The 13,255-nt window shown below is 46.2% G+C and overlaps 1 protein-coding gene across 1 annotated transcript in view; it reads left to right on the top strand.

Moving 5' to 3' along the window:
• The window catches only part of GALNT16 (polypeptide N-acetylgalactosaminyltransferase 16), a 200,322-nt gene that overhangs the window by 131,159 nt on the left and 55,908 nt on the right, over nt 1-13,255 (top strand). The window contains exon 6 of the mRNA XM_075330467.1: nt 10,194-10,315. Within this exon, the coding sequence (XP_075186582.1) occupies nt 10,194-10,315 (122 nt within the window). The remainder of the gene's footprint in view (nt 1-10,193; nt 10,316-13,255) is intronic.

Here is a 13,255-nt window from a genome sequence, read left to right as displayed (position 1 = left end):
AGCGAGAGAGCAACAATCCTGACTGTGCAGGGAGCAGGAGCCGGCATCTGACAGCCTGCGGTAAGCTGTAACCAAGGTAAACATCGGGTAACCAAGGTGGTTACCCGATATTTACCTTCGTTACCAGCCTCCGCAGCTCTCACGCTGCCAGTGCCGACTCCTGCTCCCTGCACACGCTAAGCTAAGCGGTGTGAGCTGGTAACTAAGGTAAACATCGGGTAACCATACCCGATGTTTACCTTAGTTACCAGTGTCTGCAGCTTCCAGACGCCGGCTCCGTGCAAGCGCAGCGCCGCTTGCACGTCGCTGCTGGCTGGGGGCTGGTCACTGGTCGCTGGTGAGATCTGCCTGTTTGACAGCTCACCAGCGACCATGTAGCAATGCAGCAGCGATCCTGACCAGGTCAGATCGCTGGTGGGATCGCTGCTGCGTCGCTAAAGTGTGAAGGTACCCTTAACCGTAGCCTCCATAAAATAGGTTTCCAAAATCTTTGAGCTAAATGGACCTTATAAAGACTGTCCCATCTCAACAGTTTCTCTTGGCGAGGAGCAGCTCAGCACCATGGTCCAGATTTTGCACTAGCTCTCCAGTCGAGGCTCTTCTATGGTAGTGGTGGTGGATAAAGTAGTGATCAGGTCAGGTAATGTTCAGCACGATCACTCAGTAATCCTATATTAAACCACTACAGTCAACTTCTTTAAAGCCTTAAAGGGGTATTCCCATCTCCAAGTTGGTATACCATTATGTAGTAGGTGTAATAATATTATCAAATACCTCCAATTCGACATGTAGCATAGCTCTGTCACACTTGGTAAGGGAGAATACCAGACGAACAGCAAAAGGGGGGCATGGAAACCCTGTCTCTAGGGAAGGGGGAAGATGGTGACCCTTACTAAAATCTACCTCTGGCTCCCCTGATGTCCCTAGATAGGTTCCGTGCCTATACGCCGACCAGGGTACCTAGGCCCTGGCTGACCCTGAAATAGGCCCTAGGTAGTGATCGGATGGGATGAGCACTAGTCAACCCCACTAAGACCTAAAGAACACACAGGGGAATGCAAATGAACACGTTATCTGCAAGATGACTTTGGGAGAATGACAGCATCATACAACAACATGTTTCAACAGGAGATTTCAAGTCGACTGCTTGCTTCTGGACAGCATAGGATTAAACTCTATCACCGGCGACAAACCAAGGAGAGATGCAGGTATATATAGAAACAGGGAGTGGGGATAAGGATTTGCAGCTAAACTGTTAAGAGTCAAAAAAGGGAAATTAGTTAACCTTAACAGGGAAGATACATAGAACTCCATTCACACCAAGAAACAAAGAATGGAATATCAACAAGCAGTGTATGCAGCAAAACACAGCGACCTTCTGCAGCCGGGCACCACAGCTTTGTCTGTCAACTGTGACAAGTTCTCCTGATATAGCCATGTCTCTAGCCTCACAGGCAGGGCATTTCAGTTTAGGTATCTATGGTTATGACTACGAGCAACTAACTGACTCACTAATTGTCACTATACGAGTGGACGTAACCATGGACACCTAAGCTGCAATGCCCTGCACATGAGGTAAGAGACGTGGCTATATCAGGAAAACTATACTACATTTCTAACTGGAGATATTTGCTAATATTATTATTACACCTACGACATATTGGGATAGGATCATGGAGATGGGAGTACCCCTTTAAGCCTCCTATCCACATTAGATGGCTGCCATCTGAACGTGATTCATCTCCCTTAGGGTTCATTTAGACGTCCGTTTTTCTTGAGTCAGAAAAACTGATGAAACTTTGATAAAAACACTGATGAAACGCTGGCCAATTTCCTCGTATGAGATAACCATTGAGTCTGAATGAGCCCTTACACAGTAATGCGCACTCAGCCCAGCTCTCCTGCGTTCTCTGTTGATGTCAGGCATCCCTGGTGGTGGATTACAGTACAGACCAAAAGTTTGGACACACGTTCTCATTCAATGAGTTTTCTTTATTTTCATGACTCTGAAAATTGTAGATTCACATTGAAGGCATCAAAACTATGAATTAACACATGTGGAATAAAATACTTAAAAAATTGTGAAACAACTAAAAATATGTCTTATATTCTAGGTTCTTCAAAGTAGCCACCTTTTGCTTTGATTACTGCTTTGCATACTCTTGGCATTCTCTTGATGAGCTTCAAGAGGTGGTCACTGGAAATGGTCTTCCAACAGTCTTGAAGGAGTTCCCAGAGATGCTTAACACTTGTTGGCCCTTTTGCCTTCACTTTGCGGTCCAGCTCACCCCAAACCATCTCGATTGGGTTCAGGTCTGGTGACTGTAGAGGCCAGGTCACCTGGCGTAGCACTCCATCACTCTCCTTCTTAGTCAAATAGCCCTTACACAGCCTGGAGGTGTGTTTGGGGTTGAAAAATAAATGATGGTCCAACTAAACGCAAACCGGATGGAATAGCACGCCGCTGCAAGATGCTGTGGTAGCCATGCTGGTTCTGTATGCCTTCAATATTGAATAAATCCCCAACAGTATCACCAGTAAAGCACCCCCACACCATCACACCTCCTCCTCCATGCTTCACGGTGGGAACCAGGCATGTAAAGTCCATCTGTTCACCTTTTCTACAAAGACATGGTGGTTGGATCCAAAGATCTCAAATTTGGACTCATCAGACGCACAGATTTCCACTGGTCTAATGTCCATTCCTTGTGTTCTTTAGCCCACACAAGTCTCTTCTGCTTGTTGCCTGTCCTTAGCAGTGGTTTCCTAGCAGCTACTTTACCATGAAGGCTGCTGCACAAAGTCTCCTCTTAACAGTTGTTCTAGAGATGAGAAGATGTGTCCAAACGTTTGGTCTGTACTGTATATCATGGAGAACAAAATGATTGGTGGTCCTAAATCGGACACACCAGATCTTTCACCCCCCCCCAATAGTAGTTGGGGCCACTATACACATTAGATTGTTGGCCTAACCCGTCCTCTGCCGCTTCAGCCGATGTAGGCCTCGTGTATGGGGCCTTTACATAGCAGTAGGAATGGTACAGGTTGCATTAAACTTCACAGCAAGTGAAAATGAGAGTTTAGGTTTAATATCCTCTCTATATTAATGGGCCATCAGTTCTCCGTTGATGGCTGGTATTTCCCCCGGGAGCTGACTGCAGTTACATTACCATGATGTGTATGGTTGTTTTCTCTGAATAAGGAGAGAAAGTATTACAAGCCATAGAAAGAAATAGAAATGGACCTGTAATGTAATCTCTTCACAAGCTAATCCTCTAGTGCCAAGAGCCGTGTACTGATGAAGTTCCCGTGTTCGGCTCCTCGCAGGGTTTTTCGTACAGAAAAGGGTTGTTTGTCCTCAAATAGACATAAAAACGTCTCTCTCCACAATTGTGCATTAAGGAACAAGAAATTCACAAAAAGTTGAGCCACCTATAGACCTGTCCTGGGCTTCTGGCTGAATCGTGCTTGTAATTGTTCCAATTTCTCCAGGTGATTGCATTTTGATCGAATTTTGTGTTCCATTAGCGCAGACTCAATGTTCTGTGAAAATACATCCCGATATACTTTGCATGTAGAAAAACGTGATGAAGCATAGACTATAGAAGCTGCGTGCATCATAAAGTATGCATGACGCACGGATACCATCAATGAACAGGTTAATAGCGTGACACGTGATGTTGTGTTGGGTCTGATTCTCAATGGAACCCTTTCCAGGATTTTTCTTATCTTAATGTCTTAACGATTAGCAAAATCTTAAAGCTCTTAACCCCTTCAGCCCCCGGGCGCTTTCCGGTTTTCTTTTTTGCTCCCCTTCTTCCGAGAGCCGTAAGTTTTTTTTATTTTTCCATCAATCTTGCCATGTGAGGGCTTGTTTTTTGCGGGACGAGCTGTACTTTTAAATGAAACCATAAGTTTTACCATATAGTGTACTGGAAAACAGCAAAAAAATTCCAAGTGTGGAAAAACTGCAAAAAAAAAGTGTGATCGCGCAATAGTTTTTGGGATATTTTATTCACCATGTTTACTATATGGTCACACTGATGTGTCGGTGTGATGCCTCAGGTCGGTGCGAGTTTGTAGACACCAAACATGTATAGGTTTACTTGTATCTAACGGGTTAAAAAAATTTCACAAGCATGTCCAATAAAAGTGGTGTACGTTGTGCGCCATTTTCCGAACCCGTAGCATTTTCATTTTTCAGTATCTATGGCTCAGTGATGGCTTATTTTTTGCATCTCGAGCTGACATTTTTAATGGTACCATTTTTGTGCCGATGCTACGTTTTGATCGCCTGTTATTGCATTTTGCGCAAAACTTGCGGCGACCAAAAAATGTAATTTTGGCGTTTGGAATTTTTTTGCCACTACGCCATTTACTAATCCAGATTAATTGATTTTATATTTTGATAGATTGGGTATTTCTGAACGCGGCGATACCAAATATGTGAATATTTTTTATTTTTTTAACCCTTTAATTATTATTGGGGTGAAAGGGGGGTGATTTGAACTTTTAGGTTGTTTTTTTTTTTAAACTTTTTTTTTATTTTACTAGTCCCCCTAGGGGGCTATATGGATCAACAATCCGATCGCTCTGCCCTATCTGCTGATCACAGCTACACAGCTGTAAACAGCAGACACGCTCACTTTCTGCTTCACTCAGCTCCGGGCCAAGTGAAACCGAAAGTAATTCATGCCAGCTACAGGAGTCATCACATTACCCTGTGGTACCATGGCAACTACCGAAAGTCACGTGATCACGCACGTGACTTCCGGTGGGTGCGGCGGTAAGTGAAAGTAATGGCCGCGCCTATACATCTCGCTGCCAGACTTTGGCAGAGAAATGTAAGGGGTTAAAAGTTGCAGGTGGAATCGATTCCACTTGTAACTTGCAGGCGCACATGACAGCTGTTAAAAACAGCTGATATGTGCGCGGATCGCCGCGACCTGTCCACGGCAGGGGGCGGGGATTAACCTCACATGATCCATGACGGATATATTCGTCATGGGTTGTGAAGGGGTTTAAGAGGACCAACCACCCGGATTTTCTTATATAAACTAAAGCCAGTGCTATACTGGTGCTATCATGCTGATTCTATACATACCTGTAGTTGTGAGATCGGATGTATACTTTCTGAGACCTCTTTCACACGTTCGTGAAAAACCACGCACATTTTTCACGAACGTGTCAGAGGTACGTTTTGCCCTCCGTTAAAACCTGTTTATGGCCTATGTGTGTTCTCCGTGTGTTAGCCGTGATAACACACGGAGAACGGGAACTTTCTGCTCACCTGTCCCTGGCGTCGCCGTCCGTGGTGCTGATCTTCGGTCTCCGGTCCTGCCGCCTCCCCGCTGCTGCTGCTTCTGGCTGCAGTGAAGTGGATATTCAATTAGCATAATGAGCGGCAGTCAGCAGCAAGTGACAGCAGCGGCAGAGACAGGAGGGCTGGAGAAGGGGAGTAGTTTTTTTTTTCTCAAACACATGTGTTTTCTCCGGCGCGTGTCACACGGAACATCTCCATGTGGTCCGTTTGCATTCCATGTGACACCCGTGATGCCGGAGAAAGACAGACATGTTGCCGTGAGAAACACACGTATGTACGGAACGGACACACGGTCCGTGCGTAAATGCATACGTGTGTCCAACTCCATTTGAAAACATAGGTCTACGTGTGTACGCACCAGACACGTACCGGAGGCACATACGTGTGAAAGAGGCCTGAAATATAGGCAAGTAAAGTTTGTTAAATGCACTGTTATTTGATTGATAGGTGCTACAGAATATCTAATAGGTTTGTAAGTTTAACTAGTTAATCCCGCCCCTGTCTGTTGCCTGTCCTTCCTCGCCCTGTCTCTGTTATTACAGGGGGAGGAAGGAGGGAGGAAGGACGGAGGAGGAAGGACAGGCAGCAGACAGGAGCGGGAATAATCAGCAAAACCCAACCCACCTATTAGATATTCTGTAGCATCTATCAATCAAATAACAGTGAATGTCACAAACTTTACTTGCCTGTATTTCAGAAACTATACATCCGATCTCACAACTAAAAGTATGTATAGAATCCGCATGATAGCGCCGGTATAGCACTGGATTTAGTTTATATAGGAAAATCCTGGTGGTTGGTCCTCTTTTTGTTGTTATGGTTTCTTAGTGGTTTTACTATGAAAGGGTTAAGATTAAAGTGAATCTGTTCCCAGTTATTTGATGTGTAATCAAAGAGCAGCATATTGTAGAGACAGAGACCCTGATTCCTGCGATGTGCCGCTTACTGGGCTCTTAGTGTAGTTTTGATAAAATCATTGATGAATCAACAGTACATTATCATTACAGGACTACTTGGCATGCTGCAGGTAGTCCCGCATATTCATGAGCTCTATATAACTGCTAGATCTGCAGCAGAGAAAACATTGTTTTATCTAAGTGACAGCAGACAGCTCAGTAAGTGACACATCACTGGAATTAGGGTCTCTGTCTCTAAATTATGCTGCTCTCAGATCGGGGAGCAAAAACCTGGTGACAGATTCCCTTTAACCACTTAGTGACCGAGGCAATTTTGATCTTAATGACCAAGCTAAATTTTTTAAATCTGACCAGAGTCACTTTGTGGTAACAACTCTGGAACGTTTCAACGTATCCCAGTGGTTTTGAGATTGTTGTTTTCATAACACATTGTATTTTATGTTAGTGGTAAACTTAGGTCTATGTTTTTTTGAGTTTATTGCTAAAAATATCAGCATTTGGGCAAAAATTTAGAAATAATCAAACTTTTAATTTTTAATTTTTATATCCTTAATGGTGTTGAGCGAGCGTGCTTGGCACTGCTAAGTACTCGACGAAGCATCGGGGTGCTCGGGTACTCGCGGAGCTCGGCTGAGTATCGCGGGTGCTTAGATGTGTCACCCATGAAACAATGACCACAGCGCATAGGCTTGATTCACTGCATGATGGGAGCAGGCACCCCAGTAAGAGCCATTTGCGGTCTCTCAATTGCTAGCCCGAGGAATAAAACAATATTCTCGCATTTTAGTGCTCAGCTATCACTAATCCTTAAAGAGTTGTCCACTACTTTCACATGATGGCCTATCCTTAGGATAGGTCATCAATGTCTAATCGGCTGGGGTCCGACACCCATCACTCCCGCCGATCAGCTGTTTTCGGACCCAGCAGCCAGAAATGCTCAGTTCTGCAGCTTTTGATACGGGCCGTGGCCAGGTACTGCACATCTGCCTCCCATTCTAATCAATAGGAGGCGGCCGTCCAGTAGCCCCGCCGTAGCCACTATCAGAAGACGGAGCAGCTCCGGAACTGGCATTTTCGGCTGCTGCTGCTGGGTGCAAAAATATGGTGTATAAATATCAGCACCAAATATGCATCTCTTTGCAAAAGAGATGGGGTACATGACATTTTTCATTGCTTTCAGTAAAAAGCTGGGATCACATTTTTGTCTTCTACACTGAGGACTTGTGACGCCTGCCTGGATCCACAGACTCAGACGGGCTGTAATGGACAGGATCGAGGGAAGCCACTCACCAAGCAGGACCCCCAGAACCCTGAAACCCTTTAACACCTATACAGGGATTTGGAATTACACAGGGCCCTGGAGATCACTACCTGTGGAAGGCTGCAGTCTGAGAGAGTAGTCGTCAGGCAGGGTCAAAACAGGAATTGCGGAACAGGGACAGAATCTGCAGGCAAGGACGTAATCAGCAAACTAAGCAGAGGTCAAATCCGGATCGGGCAGTGCGGTACATAAACAGCAGGCAGGAGGGTAGTCAGAACACAAGCAAAAGTCACAACACCAGAATCACAAAACAAAACAGGAACCAGAATATCAGAACTATCTCTGGCAGAGGTCAGCAGACAGGAGGGGAATTAAGAAGGGTGTGGTGTCTTCCCATTGCCTATAGCTGAATGAGGGTAACTTCAGCTGGAAGACACATGCCACCTATAGTCAGCCAGTGGAACTGCAGATCCCAAGATAACCCAGCCCAGTGGATGATCGGAGCCTGCGCCCACCAGTGCCGCTGGCATCGACTCCTCTCCCATCACCAGCACCATCCACGGCAGGAACATGGCATCACCTGGCGATCGGAGTAGAAGTCGCTGGAGCGGACTCCAATGGTGACGTAACAGGACTTTCTCCGAAAATCCCACAAAATTGTTATTCAGACTAAACCCTCGATGGAATCCTTCCCGCTACTGACACACTTTGGATTCCATTTGGTGAATGTTTTGCTGTTGTCCATCTTTTTACGCATGAACAGAGCTGTGGTCTACATTTATGCGCTAAAAAGACGCCTAAAATGATGGAACATTGGCAGAACAGAGACCAGATGGAGTCCAAAGTATCTCCATCTGCCTCATTATAGTTAGTGATTCCATCATGGGTTTTGTATGAAGCAAGGTTTTTGGAGTTTAAACGGAAACCTCAACTTAAACACTGAGCGGAAGCACAGGACAATTTTTTTTTTTTTTATTATTATTATTTATTTATTTATAGAGCACCATTGATTCCATGGTGCTGTACATGAGAAGGGGTTACATACAGAATACATATACAAGTTACAGTAGACAGACTAGTAAAGAGGGAAGAGGGCCCTGCCCTTGCGGGCTTACATTCTAAAGGATTTTGGGGAGGAGACAGTAGGTGGGGTGTAGGTTGGGCTGCAGCTCCGCACGGTGGTGAAGCAGTGAGGTCATTGAAGGTTATATGTGAATGTAATAAATGTGAATGTAATAAACAGAAATGGTTCCGCACTAAACCGTGCAATACCTTACACCGAAGACCTTAGAACAGCCTCAGTCCTCCTTTTAGAAGAAATGGTAATGGGTGCACGTGGACGAGGAGAGGAGATATCCAGAACAGAAGTCCATAAAGTAGAAAACCATGGCATACATCATCCAAGATCCAGAAAGTGCTTTTATTCCATCTAGCGTGCAGATAAAATAGCGGGGAAGAGAGAGACGGGTGCAGGCCCCCCAATGACGACGGCCGTTTCGCACCTTGTGTGCTTCTACGGGTCCTTCTCCAGCCCTCCTGTCTCTGCCGCTGCTGTCACTTGCTTCTGACCACCGCTCATTATGCTCATTGACTATTCACTTTACTGCGGCCGGAAGCTGCAGCATCGGAGAGTCGACAGGACCGGAGACCGAAGATCAGCACCACGGACAGCGATGCCAGGGACAGGTGAGCATAAAGTTCCCGTTCTCCGTGTGTTTTCACGGATAACACACGGAGAACACACGTAGGCCATAAACACGGCTCACGGAGGGCTAAACACACCTCTAACACGTCCATGAAAAACGTCGAACGTGTGAAAGAGGCCTATAGCAGTATCTAACAGGCCACCATATCCTGGGGTCATCAGATGACTTTGGGGTGCCATGGCAACCAGTGTCATCCGCAATTACAATCTGGGGGAGGTTGATGCTGTCAAAGAGGATCTTTTAACCCCCTTTTAACCACTTGGATGTCACTGTTGCGATTGACAGCAGTTTTAGGAGTTAATTGGCCACAATCTGTTCTAACACTGGTCGGGGCTGATGCTGTATGGTGTCAGCTATGCAATACAACTGTGACTGAAAAATATATTGATTAGAGCAGTATATCCTCTCTGTTGGAACACCTCAGATACCATGGCTGTGATTTACTTAATCACTGAAAGACTTAAAATGCTCGAATTGGAGTAATTTCCAGTCCCGGCACTTGCGGTAGATACCCAGGTGTCTATATATGCAGTGGTCCTGCCGCTCAGTGCATGGACACAGTGAAGAGATAGTACCCATGTGATTAGAATGAAGGAATAGTATATATATTATACGCAACAAAAAATATGGACTCTTCTAAAATAGTGGATGGAGAAACGGTAAATGACCACTTCTTCCCTTATTGGCTAATTATGCGTTCAAAACTGCTGGTGTATAGCGCAGAAACTGCATGAAACCGCACTTCTCACATAGAAGTATGGCTTCTCAGGGACCTTTCCTCCATAAATACAGCATCTGATGGAGCATGTAAACATGAGGCCATGTTGACATGTTTATGGTGGGCTCTACGCCAAAGGTTTGACCTTTCGCTAATAATTTGCCAGAACTAAAGTTCCAACTTGCATACTACCTTTATTAGGACAAGGTCACGGTAAAAATGGTTAAAATCTTAATTTATTTATTTTTTTGTTTTTATTTGTTTTTAGGTCTTATCCGTTCTCGTGTTCGAGGAGCTGAGGCGGCAGTCGCTGGAATTCTGACTTTTTTGGACAGTCATTGTGAGGTCAACAATGAGTGGCTTCAGCCTCTGCTTCAGAGAGTCAAGGAGGTTAGTTTCCACTTGGGTGTTATCTCTCGCTGCTAAATTATCAAGGGTTTGTCCTCAAAAGTCCTATTAAAAAAGACGGATCTTCTAAAAAAAAAACAAAAACTTTTCATTTGTTAAAAATGTTGCTACCTTCACTTTTTTGCCTTTTTGTTTTTCCGTCACCCACATTTGGTATTTTTTGTTGGCCGGGTGTAAACTTTGCATAGAGCAGAACACCACATCTCTGTACAATGTTTTGTGGGCTCTGGGGGGTGCTACAGCTCAAATTCGATTAATGAGAATTTGAGCTATTTTACAGTGTCCCCACGATGCCACTGACAGCATGACGGAGATGTGGTGTTCTAGTATGGGCCATGCAGAAAAAGAAACAACAGAAAAACAAGGGCTGTATCCCAGTGTTATCAATCAGACATGAAAAAAACAGTTATATGAGAAAAAAAAACGCAACCAAAAAAAAAAAAGCAGGAGAGTTTACGTTCTGAGAGTGGCATAAAACAACCAAAAAAAGAAGCAGGAGAGTTTACATTCTGAGAGTGGCATAAAACAACCAAAAAAAGAAGCAGGAGAGTTTACATTCTGAGAGTGGCATAAAACAACCAAAAAAAGAAGCAGGAGAGCTTACATTCTGTGAGTGGCATAAAACAACCAAAAAAAGAAGCAGGAGAGTTTACATTCTGAGAGTGGCACAAAACTACTCACATAATGGAGCTTCTAGTGCGTTGGGTCGGCCTGCAGTTCCAGACCAGACACCCTGCAGACGGACGCCGTGATCAGCATCCAAGCTACAGAAGAGACAAAAAAGGAGCGCTGGCCAACACCACTTCTGTACATATGTATCGTGAAATGTCAGCTGGCACTACTTTTTTGTTGTTTTAGTAGCTGGAGCTCTGTACCATCCATGCAGTAGCAGGGTTGATGCCAGCTGATTGTGGGGAAGCTGTGAGCTGGACACTGGGTTATGGGGTACTCGTTCCCGGGCGGTGTATAACTGGGGAATGTCACTTTGGTGGCCGTTGCCCGGTTCCGTGCCCTGGGCCCTTTTTGTAAAGGGGATATATTTACAGGGGATTAGGTTAGTGTTCACACGTGACGCCACTTGCGGTGTTGCGGCTATGTAGATGGAGCCGCCGCTGCACAATGTCCACTACTGAGGCTGGTGTTAATGGCAGCTTGGATGTTAGACCCTCCGCAAGTAGGGCCGGGCCCCAAATGGTAGGTGTAATGACGGGTGTCGGAAGAAGGTAGTCCACACAAGGGGTTCAGTGCAACTGGTTCTTTACTCACTTTCTGGTGATAACTGGTCACCCGAAGCCGTCTGGTTTCACCTCCAGGTCCCCTTTGTTCCAGTGCCAGTGTAGTAATCTGGTACCTTCTTCCCCTGAACCTGTCTCTGGATAGTGGATAGTGGGTCCCCATGGCGTAGAGCAACTTGGGGTCCCGGTCCAGTGGATTTTCCACTACTGTCCGTATGACGGTAGCGTGAACCCTATGGGGTTGGAGTCTCTGGTCCTGTCCCCGGCTCTCTCTTTGCTACTGAGTCTCGGACTTTTAGGGTCAGTGAGGTCCTTGATGGTCCCCTCGCTGTGCAGGTGTTATCAGGCCTGCCTGGAGCTTTATGCCTGACCTAGGGTCCTGTACCCCGTTGGTGTGTTGTTCCGGGAGTAGTCCACCGTACTCCACCGGCAACTACCCTCCTGGGCACCAGGTTACTGTCCACTCCTTGTTAGTGCGTCTCCTCACGTCCACCTTCACTCTCCTCTTACTCTGTCTGACTACTGTCCACAGCTTACTCCTCCCACCTAGTCACCTAGTGGACTGGACTGGCTCCACCTCTAGGCAGCCATCCATTGGTCCGACCCTAGCTTTGCACCATTGTATGGGGGATTGTTGGGGAAAACTGGGATTACCTGGAGTGTTTGTGTGTTACCGCCACTAGTCTTCCGGGGCCCTAGGGGGTAGGCCATGCATCCTGGTGGGGATGCAGAACTTTGTAGCTCCCTGATGGCTTCAGGGGCGCTACAACACCACCTGTCTGATGTTGGTGACCTTAGTATAAGTCATCACTCTAAAAATATCCACAAAAAATGTGGAGTGATAAACGATTGCTGATCTGCAATCATGTTAGCTGATAAGTAGCCTGTTTACCCTGGTTGACCGCACGCAGATGCACTGAAAGCTGTGTAAGAGATTGTTCTTGAATAGCGATGGGTGGACTCTCAGATAACCGGGACCGGCGGGCCTAACCGGGTTAAAAAAAAAATCAACTGTTCCAGCCTGGCATTGATTCCAGATATCTGGTCGGACATTGGTGCCCATATAAGTCTATGGGGGCCAGAATCCGGCAAGTGAAAATGATGGTAGAAGAGATAGGATGATAGGAGCAGGCGTGCTGTGATCAGCAAGGCTCTAGCGCAGCTGTACACTGCTTTCAGGATGCTCATCTGTGACACCCTGGCAAAACCAGGTAGTCACACATAGGCCCCCGCATAACACCATCCCTCGCCTAGGTAACATACAGCCGACCTGAAACCCTAGTTACCCCACCTTAGGGAAAGATAGGCACACCAGTGGGCGGGACCAGGTGGTAGGAAACGCCCACCTAGGGGTCTAGACAGCCCGGGGCGGGAAAACAGTTAGTTAAAGTTCTGAGTTCAAGTTGAGAGGAGTGAGCTGGCGCTAGGTGTAGTCCCAGCAGGAGAAGCTCAAATTGAACGGTGCCAGGGTTGGAGCCCTGGTGCCTTTGGCTAGGTGGCAGACGGTGGTCTCCGTCAGCAAGAGACGGGACGATGGCTCGGCAGATCCGAGGTGGACCAGGACAGGGTTGTAGCCCGCTGGTACCGACACGGAGAACTGACCCGGAAACCGTAGCACAGAGGGGGTACTCGGACCCTGAAGCCAGGACCGGAATCAACGGCCTAGCTAATTAACCGATTGAGGGCA

This window comes from Anomaloglossus baeobatrachus, chromosome 12 (genome assembly GCF_048569485.1).
Source record: "Anomaloglossus baeobatrachus isolate aAnoBae1 chromosome 12, aAnoBae1.hap1, whole genome shotgun sequence".
In the NCBI taxonomy this organism is placed as follows: Eukaryota; Metazoa; Chordata; class Amphibia; order Anura; family Aromobatidae; genus Anomaloglossus; species Anomaloglossus baeobatrachus.
The sequence above is the reverse complement of the archived record's forward strand: the minus strand, read 5'-3'. Positions and strand labels throughout refer to the sequence as shown.